The 25,087-nt window shown below is 50.8% G+C and overlaps 1 protein-coding gene across 1 annotated transcript; it reads left to right on the top strand.

Annotated features, from left to right (window-relative positions):
* Window positions 1-1,562: 1,562 nt before the first annotated feature.
* On the top strand, window positions 1,563-17,099 carry HEYL (hes related family bHLH transcription factor with YRPW motif like). Its single transcript, XM_049878878.1, has 5 exons — window positions 1,563-1,669; window positions 8,242-8,308; window positions 9,771-9,854; window positions 11,119-11,200; window positions 14,055-17,099. The coding sequence occupies exons 1-5, from the start codon at window positions 1,590-1,592 to the stop codon at window positions 14,726-14,728; spliced, it is 987 nt and encodes a 328-aa protein (XP_049734835.1). The 5' UTR covers window positions 1,563-1,589; the 3' UTR covers window positions 14,729-17,099.
* Window positions 17,100-25,087: the final 7,988 nt, after the last annotated feature.

Here is a 25,087-nt window from a genome sequence, read left to right as displayed (position 1 = left end):
ATGATTATGGGGATGGTGCAGGACCAGGCAGTGTTTCGTTCTGCTGTGCATAGGGTCGCTATGAGCTGGAGCAAGCTCGATGGTACCTAACAACAACAGACGACAATGGGTTTAATTGGGTCCAAATCAAGGTGTCAGCAGAGCCACATTCCCTCCTGAGCTCTGGGGGAGAATCTGTTCCTTGCTTCTTCCAGCTTCTGGCGGCTGCTGGTATTCCTTGGCTTGTGGCTGCATCACTCCAGTCTCTGCCTCTGTGGTCACATTGCCTTCTCTTTTTTCTGTATCCTATCTCTCTCTGTCTCTCTTATGACACTTCAGAGCGCATTTAGGGCCCACCCAGATTATGCAGCATAATCTCCCTATCACAAAAAAAAGATCGTTAATTTAATCACATCTTCAAAGACCTTTTTTCCAAATAAGGTCACATCTACAACTTCCAGGAATTAGTTTTTTAATCTTTGTGGAGGGCCATAGGCACATTATTCTGCATACTACAACTTCCCTGGTGTCTGACCCACCACACCAAGCCCGCCTTCACCATTCTGTCCTCCCTACCCATGAAATCTGCTCCCCTTCCATGATGTTCCCATTCAGCTTCCTTCTGAACCTTGGCGTTCAGAATAAGGGGAGAATGGCAGATCTTTGCCTCTGTGAATCTTCCTGTTTCCCACTCCCTGGTGGCAGAGCCGCTGGGACGCCACCGAATGAGCACTTTGGTCTGTGGTCAGAGGGAGACTCCCAGGAAGGGAGACCAGAGGGTGGGCAGAGGGGCCTCTCAGGCTCCTTCCCTCCACCCCCACTCCCGGGAGCTCTCTCCTGGAGCTCGTGGTCTCCTTGGAGGCCACACTGCAGTGAACTGGAAACTGATTCCCGGGGACACCCCCACCATCACCAAGTCAGGCTCGCAAACACCTTGGCCAGAGCCCAACCTTCTTAGGCAACACCCACAACATCAGACATCCATTTTGGGGGTGACCTCTGTCTCTCTCAGGTTTGAGACCCCCCCCATTCCCCTCCGCCCCCACACACAGCACATTCCCCTTATCCTGAACGTCTATGGGAGGAGCTGCTGGGGGATTCTTGCCCCCGATCAGGTCACGGACACCACCAGCCTCAACCCGAGGTGTCTGCCGCCCCCAGGAGCTCAGAAGGCAGGAGCGGGCGGGTCGACCCTTGCAGAAGTTGGGGCATCGCGGAGCAGTGCCTCCACAAGCCGGCGCCCCCGGCAAACCAGGGACAGACAGGGACCCCTGGCTTCCCCGCGGGGCCTCCAAGGGCACCTGCCCAAAGCCACCCAGGGCTTGGCGGTCGCGGCTGGAGGAGCGGAGCAGGACCTACCAGCGGTCGGTGGGGGCGGTGGCCGCCTGGGGCCTTCCCACGGCTCGGCCTGCGCGTCACCGCGGGGGCGAGGGGCGCCCGGGCTGCGGCGCAGGAAAGGGCCCTGGGAAGGGGCGGTGGCGGCGCCCCCGGTGGGGCCCCGGCAGGACTGGGGCGGGGCCTAAGCAGGACCGCGGGGGGGCCGGGGCGGGGCCAGACTTGGCGACTCAGAGCCCGCACTGCCCGGCTGGAGCCGGCAGCCTGCGCTGGCTATGAAGCGGCCCCGGCTGCCGAGCGGCTCCGACAGCGAATCCGACGGACCCATCGACGTGGGCCGCGAGGGCGAGCTGAGGTAAGGGCCGGGAGTGAGGGACCGAGAGCGCCGAAGGCGAGCGGGGTGGGGCGCGCCCCGGCGTGCTCACCGAGCACAGGGATTAGACCTCCTGTACGACCTCAGGCGACCTCGTGGGAACCAGGTGTGCGCGACGGCCCGCAGGTGTCTGCGCGTGGGGGCGTGTGCAGTGTGTGCTGTTACACGCACCGGTGCCTGGAAGAGTGTGTGCTCTGGGCCTTTTAGGGCTCGGGATGGGTTCACGGAGGTAGAGTTCAGCTCTGGGAGCTGATTTGTAGTTGGTGACTGTCTTTTTGTCGAAGTGTGAGGGTGAGGCCATTGGTGGGAACTTTTCCCTGAAAATCTTAGGAAACTCATAGACTATTCCGGGTCAGGAATCTGCTGACCAAGCCAAATAACCGTATTTTCCCAATTTTACCCCAGCTTGGGTGCACTCTTCACATAGTCTGCAAAAGGCTTCAGGTGAAAAAAATGCATTCTCCCTTGAACAAAATGGATTTTGAAATTGGTATTGAAGAAAATAACGCCCAGCTTAGGGTAGCTGACTTGCCCATGGTGAGTGTAAGGGCTGGGATTCCAACTCCAGTGCTCTTCACCACACCCATCTGCCACCATGTCCTTCAGCTCTGGGTAAATATTCTGACCTGCTTCAAACCTGCAGAACAAACCACATGTACTGTTCTGCTGCTTCCAAGCTCTGTGACCTCTCTAAACCTCAATTTCCTCATCTGTAAAATGGGTATAAATCATAGACCTTGCCTCACAGGCTTCCTGGGAAAATCAAATAAGATAAAGTATGTCATGGGCTTAGCACAAGGCCTAATGCATAGCAAAGCTTAATTAGTGCTAGGCACCTACCATGTGATACCCACTGCCCCAAAAGAGCAGCGAGGACTGACTGGGAGTCTGCAGACCTGGGTCGCAGCCCTAAATTTGCCACCAACTCACCATGTGACCTAGAGTCATTGCTTTTCCTACCTGAGCCTGTTTCATTATCAGTAAAATAAAGGAAGATGGGACAGTGGGAAGGGGGGAGTGATCAGACCTCTCCTGGCTCATTCAAACCTGACTCTGTAGGATAGACTTGCAGGAGGTTCAATTAATTCTTAGGGATGTTTTTGATGGCATTTCAGAACTTTAATGCTCTCCAGTTTTCTGAGACGGGCGAATCCTGCCTCAATCACAAACCGTAGTAAAATGCCACCAGCTTCCAATTATTTATAGTTTATAACAGAGTATAGGACAATAAATATCTCCTTGCATCCTGTACATTAGGTTTTAAGGTATATAATATAATTTCGGAAACCCTGGTGGGGTAGTGGTTAAGTGCTACGGCTGCGAACCAAAGGGTTGGCAGTTCAAATCCACCAGGTGCTCCTTGGAAACTCTATGGGGGGTTCTACTCTGCCCTATAGGGTCGCTATGAGTCGGAATCGACTTGACAGCGCTGGGTTACTGGGTAATATAATTTCCTCTGCAATACATTAGCCTTTTTAATTGTTTAGCTGAAACTGCTATTTAGAGAAGTAATTCTCCTAGCTTGTGCCTGCCAGAGGCAAGGAAGGGACCCAGCACCATGTGGTGGGGTGGGGGCAAGGGGATCTCAAATTCGTTGCTGATGAGCCTTCATGGATCAGAGCATGAAATTGATGCCAGAGAGCTAGGTTGATCAGAGCCGGCTTCTGTCCTCCAAGAGCCTGTAGCCTGGTCAGTGACCTGCCAGGTCACACAAAGACCACAGACAGGATGGAAAGAGAGACAGAATGTGGACTGTGAGGGCACTTAAACCAGGAGAGGTCACTCACAACCCAAGACAGCAGGGAGGGCTTCTTGAAGGTAGTAGCATTTGGGAGGAGGCATCAAGGATCATTGGGCAGTTTTTTCCTATAAAACATGTTGTCATTTCATCCAGAGCCCCTTTTTAGAGACTGTCTGATTCTTAGAGGAGCAGACCCCCTCGGAGGAAAGAAAGCAGTGGGACATCTGGCAGAGGCTGACTTACAGACGCCTCTTTGTAGCACTCACCAAAAGGCCCGCCCCCCAGCAGACATCAATGCTTCAATTCAGGGAGTGCTGAACGATGACTGCTGTGGCCCAGACCTAGGCTGGGTGTCAGGGCCCAGATGTATCCTGCTCAGCCTCTGCCCCCAAGGGACTCTCAGGGAAGAAGAGCTTCATGTACAAAGAACTCTAAAGTGAGATAAACAGTAGCAAGGGACGCAGGACTGGGGGAGCCAGCCTCCCCGGGGTCAGAGGCAGGGCGCAAATCCCCCACACTCAGAGACCTGAGAGTCAAGAGCAGGGCTTGTCCCACCAGCACGTGGGCTGCTGCCTGGTAGGATCCTGCCCCTGCCTGTGGGACTCACCCAGAGAACTCCTCTGTGAACCAGGCCCCCTGACACATGCTGGGTCCAAACTGAAAATATCGTCTCTCCCTTCCCCCTCCACAAACATTGAGTGAGCACCTGCCACATGTCAGGCACTGGGTCAGGGGCTGTGTGTCATTCCTAAATGGTTTAAGGCACAAGGTGGCCTTTGAAGTCAGATAGACCTGAGTTTGACTCTCACCACCATAACTTGGGCAAGAGACTCTACCCCTTTCTGAACCTCAGTTTTCTTACTTACAAAATGCAGATGTTAATAACCTACCTCAAAGTCCCTGGGTGGTGCAAATGGTTAAGTGCTCAGCTACTAGCCAAAGGGTTGGCAGTTCGAACACACCCAGAGGTGCCTCACAAGACGGGCCTGGCAATTTGCTTCTGAAAGGTCACAACCTTGAAAACCCTATGGAACACAGTTCTACACAACATACCTGGGGTCACCATGAGTCAGAATCGACTCCAAGGCAACAAACAACAATATGAAAGCACGTAGCTCCTTGCTTTGACACAAGGTAATTTGCAATAAATGCTGCTCTTTAAAAGGTCACCATCCAGCTGGGGAGGGGTGCCATGTTCGTGAGGCAGCAGGATCGGTGAAAAGACTGGAAATCTGAAGACTAGGTTTACTGGGCAGGATTCTTAAATTAACTCTTTGTGTCTCTGTCACCCCATCTATAAAAGTATTATTTTTCCTAAGTGTGAAGTGCCCCAATAATATTTAACTCAAGGACTACTGCACAATAAATGAAACAAGTGGATGTAGACATGCTGTCTAGAACATAATGTACTGAGACAAATGATGGGACAGTGAGTATATAGAGTGCGCTGGGAAGAGCACTGGATTGAAAGTCAGTAGACCTGACTTTAGTTCTAGATCTTCCTCTTTGCTATGTGGCCTGGGGCAGATCTCTTCCCCTCTCTGGGTCTCCTGATTTTACAAATAGGATCAGTGCTCTCTGAGGTCTCTCCATTGTTCTTTCTTTCTTTCTTTTTGCCTTTGGTTGAGGCAAAATGAGTAAAGGCATTGGTAAGGGTCCCACAGGGGAGTTCCCAGGGGCAGTCAGCATAGAGGGTGGTCAGGACTGGCAGCCAGACTGCCTGGGAAGCTGCCCCCACAAAGGGACCACCCTGGAATTCTGGCTAGGGGCCACTGGGGGCCCATGGAGCACATCTTGGTGGTCAACACATCTTCTCTGGGTCCATGAAAATCTGCCTTATCTTCAAACTCCCAGACAAGAAGCTCCCACACCTCCTCCCACTATCAGGGCCAGATTGCGGGCTGGAAGCAGACTCTGGCTGGGGCTTTTGGGAGCTTTAAGGATCAGGGGACTTGAGGGCTATTCAGACAGACAGGAAGTAGGAATTACAAGTGAAAACAATGCTGAATTTGGAGCCAGAAGACATGGATTCCCATACTAGCTTTGCTCATTAGCAGCTGCACGGGTTAGGCAGCAGCTTGAGCTCCCTGAAGCTCAGCGTCCTCGTCTGTACAGTGGGGCTCAGATAAGGAAAATATACATAGTGGTGCATAAGAAACGGTAAAGAGAGGTTGGCCTGTGAGATATGGAGGGGGGAATAGCCCTGCAGAGAACTACTGACCAGGAGACAGGAGAAAGGGAGGCCACAGCTGCCTTGCCCTGAAATGGGTACGTCAGCCACAACAGATGGTCCCTGAGGAAGGATCAGGCTGAGAGGCAGTGACGTGCGCGATGCTAACCCAATACCCTGAGAGACACCTTATCCAGTCGGAAGGGACAAAGGCCACATTTCTTAGTGTACATTGGCTCTCAGGGCTTGTCCCCAGGGAAGCTTTGTCAGCATGCTGCCCTACAGATCATAGGTTCTGGCTGTCTGAGCCCTGGACCTAGCTTGCTGGACCCTCCCTCTTGGGTCCCTTACCAGCCCCGTTTGTCCAGATGTTTGGGTGGGAGATATCCCTTTCCAGACATGGCTGGATGAAGCCAGGAGCATAACACTGGGATTCGACATATGGTGATCTGGTCTCCTACAACTTTCTCTTACTGAGCAGTGGATGAAAATGACCCAACCCCAAACGCTGAGAGGGTAGTCACATGGGTTAAGAGCCTCCTGGTGAGCTATATATGATCCCATTCCACAAAGGCCTACAACACAGATTTTATAGTGCTCACCTCTCTCTTCCCCAGTGATGCCAAAGACGAGAGCCAGAGGAGGAAGCCCTACCACGAGCTCTGCCATGTTCCAGGCACTATGCTGAGTACTGGGGCTACATTACTGAATGAAAGAGATGTGATTCATGGCATCATGGACCTTATAGACCTGTTGGAGAGATAGATATTAATCACACAGTCACATAAATATAAAAGATCAAATTGGCATAAATGCTGTGAATGCAGAATGCTTGGAGAGTATAGAGCAGAGGACACCACCTAGTTGCTGGGGGGAGGAGTGGGGGGCTCAGAAAAGGCTCCACAGGGAAGTGACATTTGAGTTGAGATCTGAATGATGGTAAAGGTTAGTAGGCAAAGAGTCCAAGACTTGGGATGGGGAGGTGGGGTGGACAGCAGAATTCTAGGCTATGGGAACAGTATGTGCCTCCACAGGTAGGAGTGTAGACTATTCATAGCCTGGAGCACACAGAGCAAGGGAGAGTTGAGGATAAAGGGTGACAGGAGAGAGGTGAGTCACCTGAAGGTTAGTGCCCTTGATCTAGAAGTATTGATTGGGAAGCCACTGAAGTGTTTTAAGAAAATTACAAGATCAGGTTTGCATTTAAATGATCGCTCTTCCTGCAGCATAGAGATAGGCTTGTAGGAGATAAAGGAGGTGCAGAGGGGCCCCACAAGAAACTATTTCAGCAGTACAGGTAAAGATGACAGAGGCTTGGTCCTGAATGGCAGTAGGGCTGAAGAAGATAGATGTGAAACGCATTTCAAACAGGGAATTGTCCATTTTGATGAGGCAGGGGTGAGGAAAGAGGAGGAATCAAAGATGGCGGCCAGGTTTCTGTCTTGCAGAACTGGAAAATTGGGGTTGCCTTCACTAAGATGTGGAGCCCAGGGGGGAAGAGAAGCTGGCATGGAACTGGGGCAAGCTTAGGGGTTCCTGTTCAGATGTGTGGAGTTTTGTTTTCAGAAATAACAAGGGAGTCACCTTGTCTGAAGTTGTTTGTTCACATGATGTCTCCCCACCAGATGGTGGGGCTGGGGACTGGCTGACGTCTCCTCAGCCGCTGACACCAGCCAGCCCTGGGCCTGAATGGGGCCTCTGAAGGATTGGCCAAATGAATAATACCTCAGCGCAAGCCAGCAAATCTTTTCCATTCTAAGAGAGCCCTGGAAGCAGGAAACCCATTAGGAGGGTGAGCAGTTGGGCTGGAGATTATTTTGGTCAAAGTCTGAGCAGGAAAAGCCCTGGGAGGAGTGAGCCTATTCCCTGTGATGGGAACTCCTGGGGTGTGAGCAAACATCCATCATTCATTCAGCCAGCTGCAGAAAGAAGGCCGAGCCAGGGTGGGAGAGGAGGCCCGAAGTGATGGGGGGTTGAGGCCCTCAGGGGAGGCCAGGGCAATGTCCCGACAGGGGCCTGTGACCCAGATGCCGCCTGTCCCCGCCCCCACTGGGGCCGCGCCGCGTGGGAGGCGGCGGCAGCTGCAGGGCCGGCGAGGGCGGGTGGCCGCCGCGCTCGGCCCGTGGGAAGCGGCGGCATCTGCTCTTTCCACGCTAGTTCCCAGCGGCTCCCTCTGAAACCCAACCCGCCCGGCCCGGCCCCACCGCCGCCTCCGGCCCGTGCCCTCGCCGGCCCCGCCCCGCGGGGATCGGGTTGCAGAGCCCGAGCCCCGGCCCGCGGTTCCCCGACGCTGCCTGCTGCAGCGAGAGGCGAGGTCGCAGCGCGCTGGTGCCAGGAGCCACCCCCGCCCGCCCGGCCCGCCCCGCTGCCGGTCACCTCGCGAGCGCGGCCCGAGCCGCCGCCGCCTCGGAGGCAGGAAACCCTGAGTGCAGGGGAGGAGTTGGTCCGGGAGAAATGGGCCCCCGGGGAGAAGGCAGAGAAAGCGTCCCTCCCACGCCAGCCCTGCGGCTCTTCCTGGCCTGGGAGCCAGCGGCCGCCTGGGAGGGGGATATGCTTTCCGACTGCCTGGCCTCCGCGAGGTCAGCCCAGGCCACGGTGATGGCCCCCGAGTGCTGAAAAATAAGCCTTTCTCTTCGTCTCCAGCCAGATGGCCAGGCCGCTGTCCACCGCCAGCCCTTCACAGATGCAAGCCAGGAAGAAACGGAGAGGGGTGAGTGTCCATCACAGCTGAGTTGCCCAACAAAGGTTTGCCCTGCTCCTCCAGGAGCCTGGCCCGGAGGGAGACTGAACACCCTGAAGCTAGCTAGACTGCCTGGGTTCAAATCCTGCCTCTGCCAGTAATTAGCAGGGTGACTTTGGGCAACCACTTAACCTCTTTGTGCCTCATTTCCTCATATGTGTAACTAAAATAATGATAATACCAACCTGAAAGGTTGTTTGGAAGGTTAAGTGAATGAATGTAAAGCCCTCAGAACAATGCGTGACATAATAAACCATTACCGTTGTTATTACTGTTACACCTATCTCCTGTCTCCTCTCTGAGCCCAGAACTTTCATTTTGTCTCAGTGGGTCTAGGGGTGGAGGACAGAAGGAGGCTCCCCAGCTTGATGCTGGCAGTCTTGTCCCAGACCCACTTTTCCCCCAGGATGTAGCTGTGTTGAGTAGAAAGAGCACTGTACAGGGAGTCTAGACACCTGGGATCTGGCCCCAGCCCTGCCACTCACTAACATGAGACCTTAGGCAAAGCGCTTATTTTCAGCCCTCATTTTCTTCTTCTGTAAAATGGGTGGGTCATCATTTCTGCTGATAGTATCCTAAAGGTCAAGGGGTTGCGCTTGACTAGTAATCTAAAGGTTGGCGGTTGAAACTCACCCCGCAGTGCCACGGAAGAAGGGTGTGGTGGTCTGTTTCCATAAGGATTGCCATGAAGAAAACCCTATGGAGCAGTTCTACTTTGTAACACGTAGGATAGGCATGAGTTGGAATTGACTCCATGGCAATGGGTTTGGTTTTCAACAGGTTTTTCAGTATTCTGCTACCAGTATTGTGAGGTGAGAATGAGATAGTTCATATCAAAGAACTCGCAGCCTAGGACTCCTCAAACCTTCCAATGACCCAACAACTGAAAGAGTAATCCTGGACCAACAGGGGACGACTGGCGTCCCCAGTCCAATTGATTGGTACCCTGCTAACCTGTTACCCCGTTTTACCCATTGCCATAAAGTTGATTCCAAATCACAGCGACCTTATAGAACAGAGTAGAATTGCTCTATGGTGTTTCCAAGGCTGTGTATCTTCATGGAAGCAGACTGCCACATCTTCCCCCCTCAGCAGCGGATGGGTTTGAACCGCTGACCTTTTGGTTAGCAGCTGAGCATTTAACCACTGCACCACCAGGGCTCCTCTGCTGTACCAGTGGTTAAATATTTTGAATATCATCCCCACAGACCAAGACAAGAGACCTGAGTTCTACTCCCAGCCCTGCACTTCCTTACTGTGTGACCTTTAGCAAATCACTGTCCCTCTCTGAGCCTCAGTTTCCTCCTCTATAAAATAATAGATTTATCTCCCTCAAAAATATTGCAAGGGAATATATGAGTCAATGTTCACAAAGGCACATTGGAAATTTTGATGAAGTGCCCACATGTAGCTTCTTGCCCTTGTTTTTTAGATCATAGAGAAACGGCGCCGAGACCGCATCAACAGCAGCCTTTCTGAATTGCGGCGCTTGGTCCCCACTGCCTTTGAGAAGCAGGTATGTGAAGTTGCTGATCCTGCTAGAGGAAATACTGTGTGGGTGGCAGATAAGGTTCGTTTCTTATGCTATCTCTGTTGGTTGGTAGTGACTGCCCGAGGTGCCGTGATGGCTCACTGACGTCTGTCACTGGATAAGGGGAATGGAAATTTATATTTACTGAGGTCCTACTGTGTCCCAGGTGTTGTACCCTTATATCCATCATCCCATTGAATTGAATCCTCAAAATGATCCTGAAAAGTCAGGACTATTGTGCCCATTGCACAGGTGAGGAAACTGAGGCACAGAAAGGCAAAATAACTTACGCCCAATCACACAGCTAGTATATAGTAGAGCAGAATTGGAACACAGGACTGTGTGATCCTAAAGTCACCTATCCCTCTGCATTGCCGACATTTCCAGAGCTACTTGAAAGTGGAACATGTTGTTCAGGGAGTGAGCACTCTGTCGTTGAACATGTTGGGATGGCGGGCAATCTAGTGGGGAGGATGGGTTGAACCGGATAGCCTCAAAGATTCTTACCCTGTGCTCCAAGGCGTGAGTCATGGGTCATCTGCCTTCCCTTATGCTGGTGAGAACAAAGCAGACATTCCGTAGACATTCCCTGAACCTTTGCAGAACCAGCCATGAATTAGACCTGGTGCCTGCCCTCAGGGGATTCACATGGAGAGTCTGACCCTCAGGGTTCACCTGGTGGACCAGGTGATACTTGGAGGCTTAGGAAATATTTCCTGAGAGAGAGAGAGCAAGGCTGAGCAGGTGCTTTGTGGGCAGGATGCTGCGCTAGATCTTGGGTGGGTGCGTAGAAGTGGTCCAGGAGACGAATGGTATGCAGGAGTGGCTGTCTGGGGAATGAACATTGTGCTGATGGTGAGTAAAGCCATGGAGGCAGATGAGGCCCCTCCAGGGAGAACGTGCAGACCGAGAAGTGGGCCAGTACCCACTGGGGAACGCCACCGTTTAAGGAGCAGGCAGAGCAAGAGGCAAGGCAGAAGGAGAACCAGGAAAAAGTGGTGTCATGGAGCCAGGGGAGGAGGGGTCTCAGGAAGGAGGGAGTGGTCAGCAGTGTCCAGAGCAGGGGATAGGTGCACTAAGATGAGAACTGAAGAGCCATTGGCCAAAGCAGAAGCCCAATTGCAGGTGGTCGAGGAGCGGGAGGAAGGTGAGAAATTAATTGAGACAGTGAATGCTGATGACACTGCAGAGTAGGGGAGCAGTGGAGGTCAGCTGGAGGCCTTCACTCTTCTGTCTTCTGAACACACAGGGCTCCTCCAAGCTAGAGAAAGCCGAGGTTTTGCAGATGACGGTGGATCACTTGAAAATGCTCCATGCCACTGGTGGGACAGGTACTGTTGCCCTTCTCTTCCAGGAGTCATGCATGTAACAAGTATTTGGAGGCTGGGGCCTGGGAATACACTTCTGAGCAAAGTGGACGTGGTCCCTGCCTGCAAGAAACTCACAAGCAGGCCCAGCTAGAACGTCTGCAAAGCTTGTCTCTCCTCTTCTTACAGCCTCTGCCTCTCACTTGCAGTGTCTCTATTCCTTCCGACCCTTTTCTTTCCTCCACGTCCCTGTCTTAGACCTTGGAGGAGCTTAATTCTGCAACAGACTGTTCCTACTGGTCCTACCCTCCAGGGCTCTGTTAAGGATTACCCTCCACGAGCTAATTTTCACCAGGATTCCAGTCCTGCTGAACCCAGGGAGGGGGCCGCCTGAGATTTTAGAGACAGATGTTCCACCGATGTGCTGACCCACTGATTTCGCCTCCTGGGCTGTGTGTCCTTGACAACGCTGGGGTGATAGGTCCTGCTCACATATTCTCTTACATACGGGATTATAATAGAAAGCAAATGTAACTCATTTCATTATTTTGAGCTAGTCCATTAAAATAAAGTCTTGGAACTGTGGCTTTTAAGAAGCTTCCAGACAAATGGTCAGTCTGTCTATATGCAGCCCCTCTGTGTGTTTTGGTGATTTCACAGTTGGGAAACTTTGAAAGCTCCCCAGTTCTTGGCCACATAAGACCAAAAAAAAAAAAGACCAAAGTCCCAGAAACTTAACTTGCTGCCCCTGAAGGCCAACCTGGTCCTTCTCAAGCCTCGGTGTGCAGCATGTCATCTGGGGCAGGCAGAGCTCTGGGTCACACCCCAGATTCTGAGGCAGGAGGTCTAGATTGGAGTTTAGGAATTTTGCAGGTTTAATAAGCACGCCCAATGACCCTGATGCAGCTGGTCACTTAGAGAACTACTGCCCAAGGAATGCATTGCTAACAGCAGGGATGTCTATCTCTAACCAGCCAGTGGGGGCGTTACTTCAAACTACATTTATGGTTATCCAACTAAAAAATACTGACTAATATTTGGGCAGCAGTTTAGGGTTTTCAAAGTGCTTTCACATGTGTTATCTGATTTGTTTCTCACAAGAGCCTTGAGGGCAGGGGTTGTTATCATTATCTTATGACAAAGAGCTAATGAAAAGGCAGATCACTGAGACTTCAATCCTGGCTCTGCGGTTTACTAGCTTCGTCACCTTGGACAAATGACTTAACCTCTCTGTTCCTTGGTTTCTTCATCTCTAAAATGGGAATCATAATAATAGGGCTTTTATGAGGATCAAGAGGAGCCCTGGCGGTGCAGTGGTTAAGTGCTCAGCTGTTAACCAAAAGGTTGGCAGTTCAAACCTGCCAGCCCTCTGTGGGAGTAAGTTGTGGTGTCTGCTTCCATGAAGATTTACAGCCTTGGAAGCTCTATGGGGCAGTTCTGCTGTGTCCTACAGGGTCGCTATGAGTCAGAATAGACTTGACATTAGTAGGGTAGATGAGGATTAAATTAGATAATGCATACAAAGTGCTTAGTAAGAACTCAATGTTGGTTTTAGAAGAACAGCAAACACAGAAAGGAAAAGGGGTTTGCTCAAAGTCACACAGCTAAGTATATAGCAGAGCCAGGTCTTGTCCCCACGGTAGCCTGACTCCAAAGATAGTTTTGTGCCAGGCTGCCCCTCTGTGGGGGCCTTAGCCATGAACCAGGGAGTGGATATTCGCTGCCGTAGTGATGAGTCTGCCCTTGTCCCAATGGTGGTCAAGACGGGCAGGTGTGGAGAGGCAGTGAGGGTGTAAATACCTGTGCTGGGAAGGCCACCTGGTCATCCCTCACTGAAGGCAGTGCAAAGAGAGGGTCCCCAGGCTGACATCAGCAGCTGAGGATCAGAGTAGGAGCCTGCTTTCCAGACTCCTTCCAGAGTAGGGTCTTTTGAACCAGGAGACAGACTCAGCCGCTTACAGGGGCCAGGCCAGGGATATAAGTGGTAGTTAGTCATTAACGTATTGAACATTTTTCTGTGTGCCATTTCGTTTAATTTCATCCTCACAACTCTAAAGCCGGGGTCTGTTATATCCTCATTCTACAGCTAAGGAAATTGAGGCATAGAGAGATTAAGAGACTTGTCCATGGCCAGACAGCTAGTTATGTGGCAGACTCAGGATTTGAGCCCAACTCAGCTGCCTCCAAAGACCTCATGCTTCACTGCAGCAGTATGCCACCTTCCCCAAGGGGCCTCCCAGCTTTCTTGGCTGCTGCCACCAACTCCAACCCTCAGCATCCGGCAGGGTTGTTGTACACCTCCAGGTTGTGCTCAGCCTTTTCACACCTGGCCAGTGTCTACTTAAATGAAGTTATCTTGGCCACAGAATTTCTTCTTTGGATTAATCATGAATTGTGATAAAAATAATACCTTACATTTTATACTGCTTCGTAATTTTATAAACTCATTTGGTCCTTATAACACACCATCCTGCACCACAAACCAAAACAATCCATTTTTGTTGAGTCAATTCTGACTCATAGTGACCCTATAGGACAGAGTAGAACTGCTCCATAGGGTTTCCAAGGCTGTAATCTTTATGGAAGCAGACTGCCACGTCTTTCTCCTGAGGAGCCACTAGTGAGATTGAACTGGTAACGGTTAGCAGTCAAGCACTTACCCACTGTGCCACGAGGGCTCGCATCCTCCACCCCAGGCAGGGATTATTATTCCCATTTTACAGATGGGGAGACTGGGGCTCAGAGAGGTAAGGTGACATTCCCAGGGTCACACAGAGAGCGAATGGGGGAGGCTGCTCCTAAATTCAGATGTTCCGACCACAGTCTCAGAGCCGCTTCCCCCGCCTGGCATGCCGTCATGGTGCCCCTCTCTTTGCAGGATTCTTTGATGCCCGTGCCCTGGCCATCGACTTCCGGAGCATTGGTTTTCGGGAGTGCCTCACCGAGGTCATCAGGTACCTGGGGGTCCTGGAAGGGCCAAGTAGCCGTGTGGACCCTGTCCGGATTCGCCTTCTCTCCCACCTCAACAACTACGCAGCTGAGATGGAGCCTTTGCCCACGCCCACCGGCCCCCTGGCCTTCCCTGCCTGGCCCTGGTCCTTCTTCCACAGCTGTCCAGGGCTGCCAGCCCCGAACAGCCAGCTCGCCCTCCTGGGCAGAGTGCCCGGCCCTGTCCTCCCCAGCGCCTCCTCTCCCACTTACCCCATCCCCGCCCTCCGAACCACTCCCATGCGCCGAGCCGCTGGCACCATCCTGCCGGCCCGGAGGAATTTCTTACCCGGTCGAGGGGCCTCTTCAACCCGGAGGGCCCGTCCCCTGGAGAGGCCAGCTGGCCCTGGGCCGATGGCCCCCAGTGCCAGAGCTGCCAGGAGCAGCCACATCGCATCACTCCTGCGGTCTTCCTCCCCGACGCCCCCTGATACCATGGGGGCCACTGCCCACATGGCTGTTCCTGCCCTCAGACCCACTTCCCCAGGGCTGGTGGGGAGGCCTGCAGGAGCCGCACTCTGCCGCTCCTGGGTCTCCGAAATCACTGAAATTGGGGCTTTCTGAGCTGGCTTCCCCTGCCTCAGGGTGAGGAAGGTCCTTTTTCCAGGAGCTCTAAAAATGGCACTGCCCTTTCTGCTTTAAGTCAGTCCTGCCTGGACTGGCTCATATGTGAAGGTGTCTTCTTTACCCATCTGCGGTCCCCTCCTCCTTTGACCTGTCTCTCTACTCATTGCTCATCCTATCTTGTCCACCCAGCAGTCCCCAGAGGCTTGGTCTCATTTCTTCCCTGGACGGATGAGTCCTGGGAGAGCCCTTAAGAGCTGTGCCCAGACCCTTCTCCTGCCCCAGCACACATCGGGAGTGAATCTCAGGTCTGGGAACGAAGCTTTCACCCAGAGGGCACAACGGCCTGTTATAGCCTGCTTTGGTGGAGAGGTCAGACCCCAGCAAAGGACGATGACAGACTGGCTGCAGTCTTCCCAGGCCAAGGGGTCAGAACATAGTGTCTGCCTCGCTTCTGGGGCATAGTAACTCAGCAGGGTGAATCTGGGAATCGTCTGCCCCTGCCTACCTGTCTTCAGCCCACCCGATGGCAGTGAACCACAGGACAGACTCGTTCTCCACCATGGCCAGACCTGGGGGCTGGAAGTTCAGCAGGGCCTGCTCCACCCTTCACCCACCACAGACATCCACCCTCCAGCTGAGTAACAGTTCCCTGCACACGGCTGGCCTGACAAGCCTGGCCGGAAAGTTTCTGGGCACCAGCAAGGCTCCTTGATGGGGTATCACTACCAGGCCTTGGATAGAGCTCTCAGACAGGACACCGGGTTGAGCAGCTGAGGGCCAGCTCCATCCATGAGGCATGTGATCTCCCTGCTGGGCGTGCAGTCTGGCAGGGCAGAGCTACCACGTGATGGCGCCCAGAGAGAAATCCTCTTGGGATTCAGCACCAGACGCTGTGTGCCTGGTTTGCATCTGGCTCACAGAGCCTAGACTGCTGGAACGGCCACGGACCGTCAGGCTGGGTAAAAATAACTGTGAGGAGGGGCGAGAGGAAGGACGGTCAGAGGTGGCATGGCCCTCCAAGGTCACACAATGAGTTGAAGGCCTGAGATCTTGTTCAGCCAGGAGTCCACGCAGCTGCTGGCTCTGCCCAGAGTCTGTTCACCCAGCTCCAACTCAGGCCGCTCTTCCTCTTAACGGAGGGAGAAAGTGGCCCAGCCATCATTCCCTGTGGAACAACAGAGACTGGACAAGATAGGGGCAGGTCCACACCTGACATTCAGCCAGAACGGTGTTGCTGTACCAGTTGTTAAAATATTGAAACACTTCCGTGCTGGTTGGTAAATATCTGCTTCCCCCAAGTGCCTTCAGGTATACCCTAGGACTCCCAAGATTTGGTTAAGGCCTGGCAGACCCAAGATAGTGGGGTGCCTTCCAGCTGTCATTCTGCACTGGTTATTAAATATCTAGACTATCACCCCTGGGAAGATCTGCCCCCCACCTTTGATGGAACCACCCTCCCCAGAGGCTGAATTTAGGGGGCTCCATAGGCCCAGAAGTGGAGTTCGCAACAACCCCCGGGGAAAATGGCCCTTTCAGGGAAATGGATTAGAGAGCAGAGATTATTTGAGTGACCCAGAAAGCTTTTTTGAAAAGGCAGCTTCTCGAGGAGGGATAAAGAGCTGAAGCAGTTCTCTCACTCCTTAATGTGAGTTGGTTTGTGCAGATTGCTTTCCTCCTTGACCCATAAGAAAGGGCGGTCATCTCAGAGAGTGGGTCTCAAGGGAGGTGGCAGAGTGGGTGTAGGGCAGGCCTGCTGGCTCCCAGGGGTTGGGAGGAGACAGAGGGATGCTGGCAGAAGCAAAGACCAGCTTCACCTTTCTCACCAAGGGGCACACTCAGGACAGGAAGAAGGAACACTACTGCCTTCTCTCCCTGGCCACCCCATGTGGTGGCCCAGCACTCCCAGGATACCAGGTCCATGCTGTAGTCCTGCAGTCTGGCAACTTTCTAGCCTAAGAACCCAAAATTCTCACATAGTGTGCCTGTGGGACATAAATTTCCATGTTTCAAGTACCTAGCTCCAAAAGAATTTGTTGACACCATTGAGGGAGGTAGAAATGGCCCAGAACTTTCATCTTCTTTGGTCTTGGACCATTTTCCCCCAGAGATTGGCAGGGGGTGGGGGGGGGGTTTTGGCAACTGTGTGTATTTGTTTTTGTGGTTGAGGACTTGTATCTTTTGTTTATATTCCCAAGCCTTCCTGGTGCCTGCCACCCCCACCCCTTTGCTGGGATTGTTGCACACACTCAATAAAGGCTTTTTAGTTCTTCTGGAAACTTCCCCGAGATTCCACTTCCTAAATATCTCTGGAGTCCATTCACTTCTCTCTGAATCCATAGCTATCACCCTAGTTGAGAACATCCCCCCTCGCCTAGGCAGAAAGCAAAGACCAGCTTCACCTTTCTCACAAAGGGGAACACTCAGGACAGGAAGAAGGAACACTACTGCCTTCTCTCCCTGGCCACCCCATGTGGTGGCCCAGTACTCCCAGGATACCAGGTCCATGCTGTAGTCCTGCAGTCTGGCAACTTTCTAGCCTAAGAACCCAAAATTCTCACATAGTGTGCCTGTGGGACATAAATTTCCATGTTTCAAGTACCTAGCTCCAAAAGAATTTGTTGACACCATTGAGGGAGGTAGAAATGGCCCAGAACTTTCATCTTCTTTGGTCTTGGACCATTTTCCCCCAGAGATTGGCAGGGGGTGGGGGGGGGGTTTGGCAACGGTGTGTATTTGTTTTTGTGGTTGAGGACTTGTATCTTTTGTTTATATTCCCAAGCCTTCCTGGTGCCTGCCACCCCCACCCCTTTGCTGGGATTGTTGCACACACTCAATAAAGGCTTTTTAGTTCTTCTGGAAACTTCCCCGAGATTCCACTTCCTAAATATCTCTGGAGTCCATTCACTTCTCTCTGAATCCATAGCCATCACCCTAGTTGAGAACATCCCCCCTCGCCTAGGCAGAAAGCAAAGACCAGCTTCACCTTTCTCACAAAGGGGAACACTCAGGACAGGAAGAAGGAACACTACTGCCTTCTCTCCCTGGCCACCCCATGTGGTGGCCCAGTACTCCCAGGATACCAGGTCCATGCTGTAGTCCTGCAGTCTGGCAACTTCCTAGCCTAAGAACCCGAAGGTCTCCTTGCTCCCCTCTTGCCTTGCCAGTTACTTCTCAAAAGCAACCAAAGAGATCTTTAAACATGCAAGTTATACCATATCAACTCTGGTTTAAACCCCTTCAGGAGTCCCCTATTTTATTAAAGGTAAAATCCAAGCTCTTTTGGTCCTGACCTTTCTTCCGGCCTCAGCTCTTGCTAATCCTACCCTTGTTTCTTGTGCTTTCCCCACCCTGACCTTCCTTCATGTTCTCAACATTCCAATCTCTTTCCCACCTCCAGGACTTTGCATATGTTCCCTTTGCCCAGAATGCTCTTCCGCTACTCTCTACCTGGCTGAGTTCTTCATATCCTCAGGCCTTGTCCTGTGACCTTCTTAAAGAGGCCATGACTGACCACAGTACTAGACCCTCCATGTTAATCTCAAAGTCCCCTATTTTTTCCCTTCATGGGAAATTTGTCATTACATATCCATCTGCGTATTAACTTGTTGGTTGACTGTCTCTCCCACTAAAATGTAACCTCCATGAGGGCAGGGACCATGCCTGGGTTGCTCTCCACCCTGTACCCAGTGCTAAGCACAGTGCTTGGCTCGTAGTAGGTATTCAGTGAATATTTGTTGAATAAATGAACTGGGGAGGTAAGAACTCTTCTGGACTCATGCTGCTGGACGGTGTAGGCCCTCTGTGGGGGTGAACCCCCAGCTGGAAGACTTTAGGGGGAGGCAGGAAAGCATAGTGAGAGCCAGGGCCATGGGACTGGAAGTTCTGGCAAATGGTGTGGAGGCTCTGGCCAAAGAAAAACGTGAGTGTGCTTGCTCTTGAGTGCATACTGGCAGATGAGAACAGGTGGGGGATCCCTGCCAGCAGGTATTGTTCCCCGTTATTGGCTTGGCTGTCCCTAGTGGATTCCGCTTGCAACAAATTGAACAAACAGTCACCAAGGTCTGCTTGCCAGGCTAGGACACTGTGGAGCTGAGGGGGTGTACCATCTGTCTAAATGACGGTCTCTGAGTTGACAATGGAGAGAGAGGTCTGGTGAGAAGGCTGAGGAGGCCACAGAGGAGTCACTGCCTCTCCTATGGTAGTCATGGGGGAGGGTGGTGCTGGGAAGAAGCCTTCCCCAAGAAGGGTGGAAGAAGGCATTCTAACAGCAAAGGGAACTGCATGTGCAAAAACCTGGAGGCTTCATCAAGGGGAACTCTAGAAATTGTCTCTGAGTTGAGCACAGGTCCTCAATAACAGAGTGAAAAGTAAGCTAGCCCAAACTTCCTGGGTTCAGGCCCCAGCTCTTTCACTTAGGGTTGTGGCCTTGGGCAAGTTGCTTAACATCCCTGAACCTCACATTCTCACCTATAAAATAAGAGTGCTAGGAGTAATGGCTGAGTGTTAACTCAATGTTAACTGAGTAGTGACTATGTGCCAGACACTGTGGTACATGCTTTTCTTGGAATGTTCCCGTTTTACAGTTGAGGAAACTGACACCTATCCCCTAAGGTTAGGTGAGAATTGAATAAAATAATACATGTAAAGCTCTCAGTAACGTGCCTGGCTCATGTGAAACACTCTGTCAATCTTAGATATTAGTGTTGATGATGGAAGGAGGCTGGATCAAAATTGTGAAAGACTCTGAGTGCCATGCAAAGACTTTGGGCTTCGGCCTGCAAACAATGGAAGCCACAAAGATTTTCCAGGTGAATGCCAAGGTCTGAGCAGCGTTTAAGAACTTGTGCTTGGGGTGATATGGAAGACTGACTAGGAAGAAGTAGTTTTTGGACTAAACCCAACTATTCATTAGAATTATCTAGATGCTTTTTAAAAATATCAGTGTCCAGGCCCCAGAAATTATGACTTAATTGGTCTGGGGTAGGGCCTCAGCATCCCATAAGGAGGTGTGAAGAAAGGAACTCAGGATTTCTTTCCTAGCCAAGGTAAATTTCCATTCAGTAGGTGAACTGGACTCCAGCTTGTGAGCCTAAAAAAGGCTGAAGCTTTCTGAGAAATGAAGCAGAAATTAATCTCCACAAGGGCATCTCTGAGACTCTGGACCCTCTCCTGGATCCTGGCCCTTACCAGGTGATTAAGAAATATTGTGTTGAAGACTCTAGGGACTTGTACTTCATTTGGGTAACACTGAATACGTTATGGCTTTGTAGAAAATTCAAGCTATTAGCTTCCTTCCCTCCTGCCTGGGGAAAGAAATGGGAAGAATCAGATCTGGATATCCGCTGATCCCATTAATAACTATAAACATTTTTGAGCCCTTAACCTACATTACCTAATAGAATCCTCGTATAGCTCTGTGTAAAACAAAACACCAAACCAATTACCATCGAGTTGATTCCAACTCATGGCAAACCCATGTGGGTCAAAGTAGAACTGCTCCAAGGGATTTTCAACCGCTCATTTTCAGACGCAGTTAGAGGTATGCCTGGGTGGACTTGAACCACCAACCTTTCAGCTAACAGTCGAGCGCTTAACCATTTATACCACCCAGAACCCACTAAAAACCACTACTATCAAGTTGATTCCAACTTAGAGCGACCCCGTAGGGTTTCCAAGGCCATAAATCTCTATGGAAGCAGATTGTCACGTCTTTCTCCTGCAGAGCCATGGTAGTTTCGAACTGCTGACCTTTGGGTTAGCAGTTTATTACTTTAACCACTGTGTCACCAAGGCTTTTACTTGCCACCCATAGCAGGTGTTATTATTATCCCCATTTTTCAGAAGAGGAAATTGAGACTTAATTGTTTAGTGAAATAGCCCAAAATTCACAAAACTAATTAATGTCGGAGCCAAATAAAAACCTAGGTCTACCTGATTCAGCCTTAACCAATACAATACACAGCTTCTGTCTTAGTTATCTAGTGCTGCTATAACAGAAATACCACAGTGGATGACTTTAACCAACAGAAATTTATTTTCTTTTAGGAGGCTAAAAGTCTGAATTCAGGGTGCCGGCTCTAGGGGAAAGCTTTCTCCCTCTGTCAGCTCTGGAAGAAGGTCCTTGTCTCTTCTGAGCTTCTGCTCTTTGGCAATCTTCATTTGGCTTGCCATCTCTCTTCCCTCATCTCTGCTTCTCTTGCTTGTTTTAATCTCTTTTATATCTCAAAAGAGATTGACTCAAAACACACCCTACACCAATCCTGCCTCATTAACATAACAAAGACAACCCATTCCTAAATGAGATTACAGCCACAGGCACAGAGGTTAAGATTTACAATCCATATTTTAGGGGGGCACAACTCCATCCATAGCAGCTTCCTTACCAAACTGCTCATTGGACTACAAACCCAATGATGTTTCAGTGGCAGGCTATATAGGCCTGGCAGGCTGGACTCTTATGTTAGCCTGGGAAGCCTTCCTCTGTGCCATGTTCTTCTTCCCTGTGCTAGTAAGGGTAAGGTTCAGCTGCTGTAACAAACAAACAAAAAAACACATTGCCGTGGAGTTGATTCCAACTGTAGTGACCCTATAGGACAGAGTAGAACTGCCCCACAGGTTTTCCAAGGCTGTGAATCTTTATGAAAGCAGAGTGCCATATCTTTCTCCTGTGGAGCAGCTGGTGGGTTTGAACCACTGCCCTTTTGGTTAGCAGCTGGGTGCTTAAACACTGTGTCACCAAGGCCATAACTCAGTGGATTAAAGAAAATAGAAGTTTATTTCTCTCTCATGCAACTGCCTGATGAATTTTCCAAGTCAACAGGAAACTATGCTCCATGCAGACATTCCGGGACCCAGATTCCATCCATCTTGAATCCCCGCCGCCCCCTAGGGCATTGTTGCATATGCATACTTGAAGCTGGCTTTCCATGGGTTTAAGCCAGCAGGAAGGGAAGCGTGGTAGAAAGATAACCACAGTCTTAAAGCCAAGGCCCAAAAGTAGAACACATCTGTCCATTCACATTCCATTGGTGAGAACTTAGATATTTGGCCACATTGAACTGCAGGGGAGGCTGGGAAATGCATTTTAGCCTTGTGCTGTGAAATGAGTGTGAACGGATATTGGTAGATAGTTTCAATCACCCTCCTCTTACCTCCTAGCCTGGAAAGGTGAGAGAGATAGAGGAATCAGGGTCATCAGAAGCTACTAACGCACAGACACACACACGCACACGCACAATCTGGAAATCAGTTTATTTTAAGGATGAGACAACAGGTATAGGGACTCTACCTAGCACTCTCTGATCCCACAGGGGTGTTTGATCCTCTGAAATGGGAGTCGTGTCAGCACTGGGCCCACCTCCTCTGAGAACTTCCCAGAAAACCTGAAGAATAGGACAAGGAGGGTTTGTTACTCTAGGATGGCAGTAGGCCCCAAAACTAACTGATGATTGTCATCACTTGGAGGGATTTTGTGACATATGGAAACCCTGGTGGCGCAGTGGTTAAGTGCTGTGGTTGCTAACCAAAAGGTCAGCAGTTGGAATCTACCAGGTGCTCCTTGGAAACTCTATGGGGCAGTTCTACTCTGTCTTATAGGGTCACTATGAGTCAGAATCAACTCAACAGCAACGAGGTGGATAGGTGGGTGGCTTCCCCCAGAAGCTCCCCTGGGCCCACGGTCATTTCAGCAGCCTGGCTCCCACCTGGGGGAGGAGGTCCTGGCTGAGGCACTCACCTTCCCTGGCTCAGACAGCTATCGCTGCTTTCTTTCTTCTCTTCCTGGCTGCCTGGACACAACCAACCCTGGAGCAGTGGCCTTGCAGGGCTGTGGATTCTGTTTGTGAAAGTTGAATTTCTCAGTGATTAAAAAAAAGAAAAAGCTTGTCATTGAGTGATTCCAACTTATCGTGACCCTATAGGACAGACACAGAAGGCAGAGTAGAACTGCCGCGTAGGGTTTCCAAAGTTGTAATCTTTACGGAAGCAGACTGCCACATCTTCCTCCCGCGGAGCAGCTGGTGGGTTTGAACCATTGACCTTTTGGTTGCCAGCTAAGCATTTAACCACTGTACCACCAGGGCTCTTTCTTTGCTGAAACACCCTCATTAATTACTTGATAGTGGCCAGTGAAAATGGGGCAGATATTGGGTCTCCAAAGACAAATGGACACCCAGGCTCTCTGGACCCTTTTTCACACCCTAAGAGTGAAAGAAAGTGGAAGTGAATCCCAGGACATGAACCTCAGAAAGCTGCCTGGCTGAACTATGCTGCCCTGAGACCAAGGGCCATGTTAGCTCATGCTTGGCTCAGGCCTTTGGGCAAAATCTGAATCCCATTGCTCCATTGGTCAAGGAAGTCTAGAATGGCAATGTCCTATCCGGGACTTATGTTGGAGTCTCTGAAAACTAATGAACCACCCATTGCCTACAACTGCAGCAACCCTAAAAGGAACCCGTCAACAAGAATGACAAACGATAACACTTCCCGTTTGCACAGCAGCGTAACGTCTCAAAGTGCTTTCACATGTCTCACGTCATTTACTTCTTTCAACAATTCGGTTAAGGGGGCCAGGGCAGGAATTATTACCCCCATTATGCATCCCCACGTGAGAAACAGGATCTCATCCAACAATTGCTGAGCACTTGCGACATGCATTTACTGTACCAAGTGCTTTATCTGAAGTAATCTGCACAACTCCATGATTCAGGTTTCAGTTCCATTATTATCTCCATTTTACAGATGAGGAAATAGAGGCTCAGAGGGATTAAGTAGCTTGTGCAAGGTAACCAGTTAAAAAAAAACCAAAAAACAGTTGCCATTGAGTTGATCCCAACCCATGGCAACCATATGTATGTCAGAGTAGAACAGTAGAGTTTTCAATGGCTAATTTTTTGGAAGTAGATCTCCAGGCCTTTCTTTCAAGGTACCTCTGGGTGGACTCAAACCTCCAACCTTTCAGTTAGCAGTGAGTGTATTAACCATTTGCATCACCCGGGTACTCCTGTCGAAGGTAACACAACTATTAAGTGTCAGAGCTCTTAATTGCCAAGTTCTGCAGCCCCTACTAAATGCTGTATCTTTTGTGTCCACCCCTACCAGATATCAGAAGGCGGGTATGCAGGCACACTCAACAGCTCCTGGCTTATACTTAGAGGCTTTGACCTCAGACCCATTAATATCAACTCATTCACTCTTCAGGACACATAAACCAGCTCTATCTTCATTCAACAATGTTTACTGAGCACCTACTATATGCCAAGCACTCTTGTAGGTATTGGGATACAACAGTGAATAAAACAAAACTCCAGTTTCCTGGAACTAACACTGTCATTGGGGGAGACCGACAATAAACACTTAAACAAATACGTATATGAAATGTTTGAGGGTAAAGAAAGATAAGGGGGGGTGTGTGTGAGAAGACAGAGAGTGATGGGAAGTGGGTGCTATTTTATATAGGACAGGCAGGGAAGGCCCAAGGTAGCAGTTTGAATGGAAACCATAGGGAAGATAGGAGGGACGGAGCTGTGAGGCTATCTGAGAGGGGAGCGTTCCAGGTAGGGAGCAGCATGGCTAGCCCCAGAGGCCAATATGGCCGGAGTGTAGAGGAGATGAAGTCTGAGAGGTGGAGGCAGGGGCAGGTCATGGGAGGGTGTTTAGGTTTTGCTCTGAGTGAGGTGGCATATCATTGGAGGGCTAAGAGTAAAGGAGACTCGTGATCTGACTTACGTGTTAGGAAGACATTTGGGACCACAGTGTGAAGAATAGACCACCACCTCAACTGCCCACTCCCACAGAACTCACCGTGGCTAAAAACCGCTCCTCTGGGAACTCCTGAATTCAAACATCCCATTCTCCAGCCACCATGTCCTCTCCTGAAAGCTCCCTCTGCTCAACACTCCCATGGTAAAAATTCTCCAGCCTCAAGGAGGTCTGTAAACCACCACCCTCTCACCAGCCACCAGTCACTTCTTGGCATCACTTCCTTTTTTACCCAGCAAAGCGTCCACGGACCTCATCACCGTAGTCACTCCTTGCAAACAAGCTCACCCCTTGTCCTATCTCTCTCCCCATTGCAGTCACTGGGTGTGATGGACAGACTTTAGATTGGCCCCCATGATACCCGCCTCCTAGCGTCCATTATCTTGTGTAAAAATGATGACGTGGCATCGGACCTCCTCGTCTAACTTAGCAAGGGAGAAAGAGAATCAAGATCATCAGGCCAAGGTTGATTCCTATGAAGTAAGTGGAGGCCAGACATACCTCCTCTCGCTAACCTCTTTTTCACCAGTTCTGACCCCAGCTGTCCCTCCCACTGCCCTCTCTGCTTCTCTGCTGGGCAGTGACATCACCAGGGTT

Source organism: Elephas maximus, chromosome 3, assembly GCF_024166365.1.
Source record: "Elephas maximus indicus isolate mEleMax1 chromosome 3, mEleMax1 primary haplotype, whole genome shotgun sequence".
Taxonomy (NCBI): Eukaryota; Metazoa; Chordata; class Mammalia; order Proboscidea; family Elephantidae; genus Elephas; species Elephas maximus.
Note: the sequence above shows the minus strand (reverse complement) of the source record. Positions and strands in the feature narration are given on the sequence as shown.

Bases quoted from the DNA above. Each gene is read 5' to 3' on its own strand.
- HEYL (XM_049878878.1), top strand. From the start codon at position 1,590: ATGAAGCGGCCCCGGCTGCCGAGCGGCTCCGACAGCGAATCCGACGGA. The intron at 1,670-8,241 runs GTAAGGGCCGGG...CTTCGTCTCCAG, and splicing joins GGCCGCGAGGGCGAGCTGAG to CCAGATGGCCAGGCCGCTGT. The intron at 8,309-9,770 runs GTGAGTGTCCAT...CTTGTTTTTTAG, and splicing joins CCAGGAAGAAACGGAGAGGG to ATCATAGAGAAACGGCGCCG.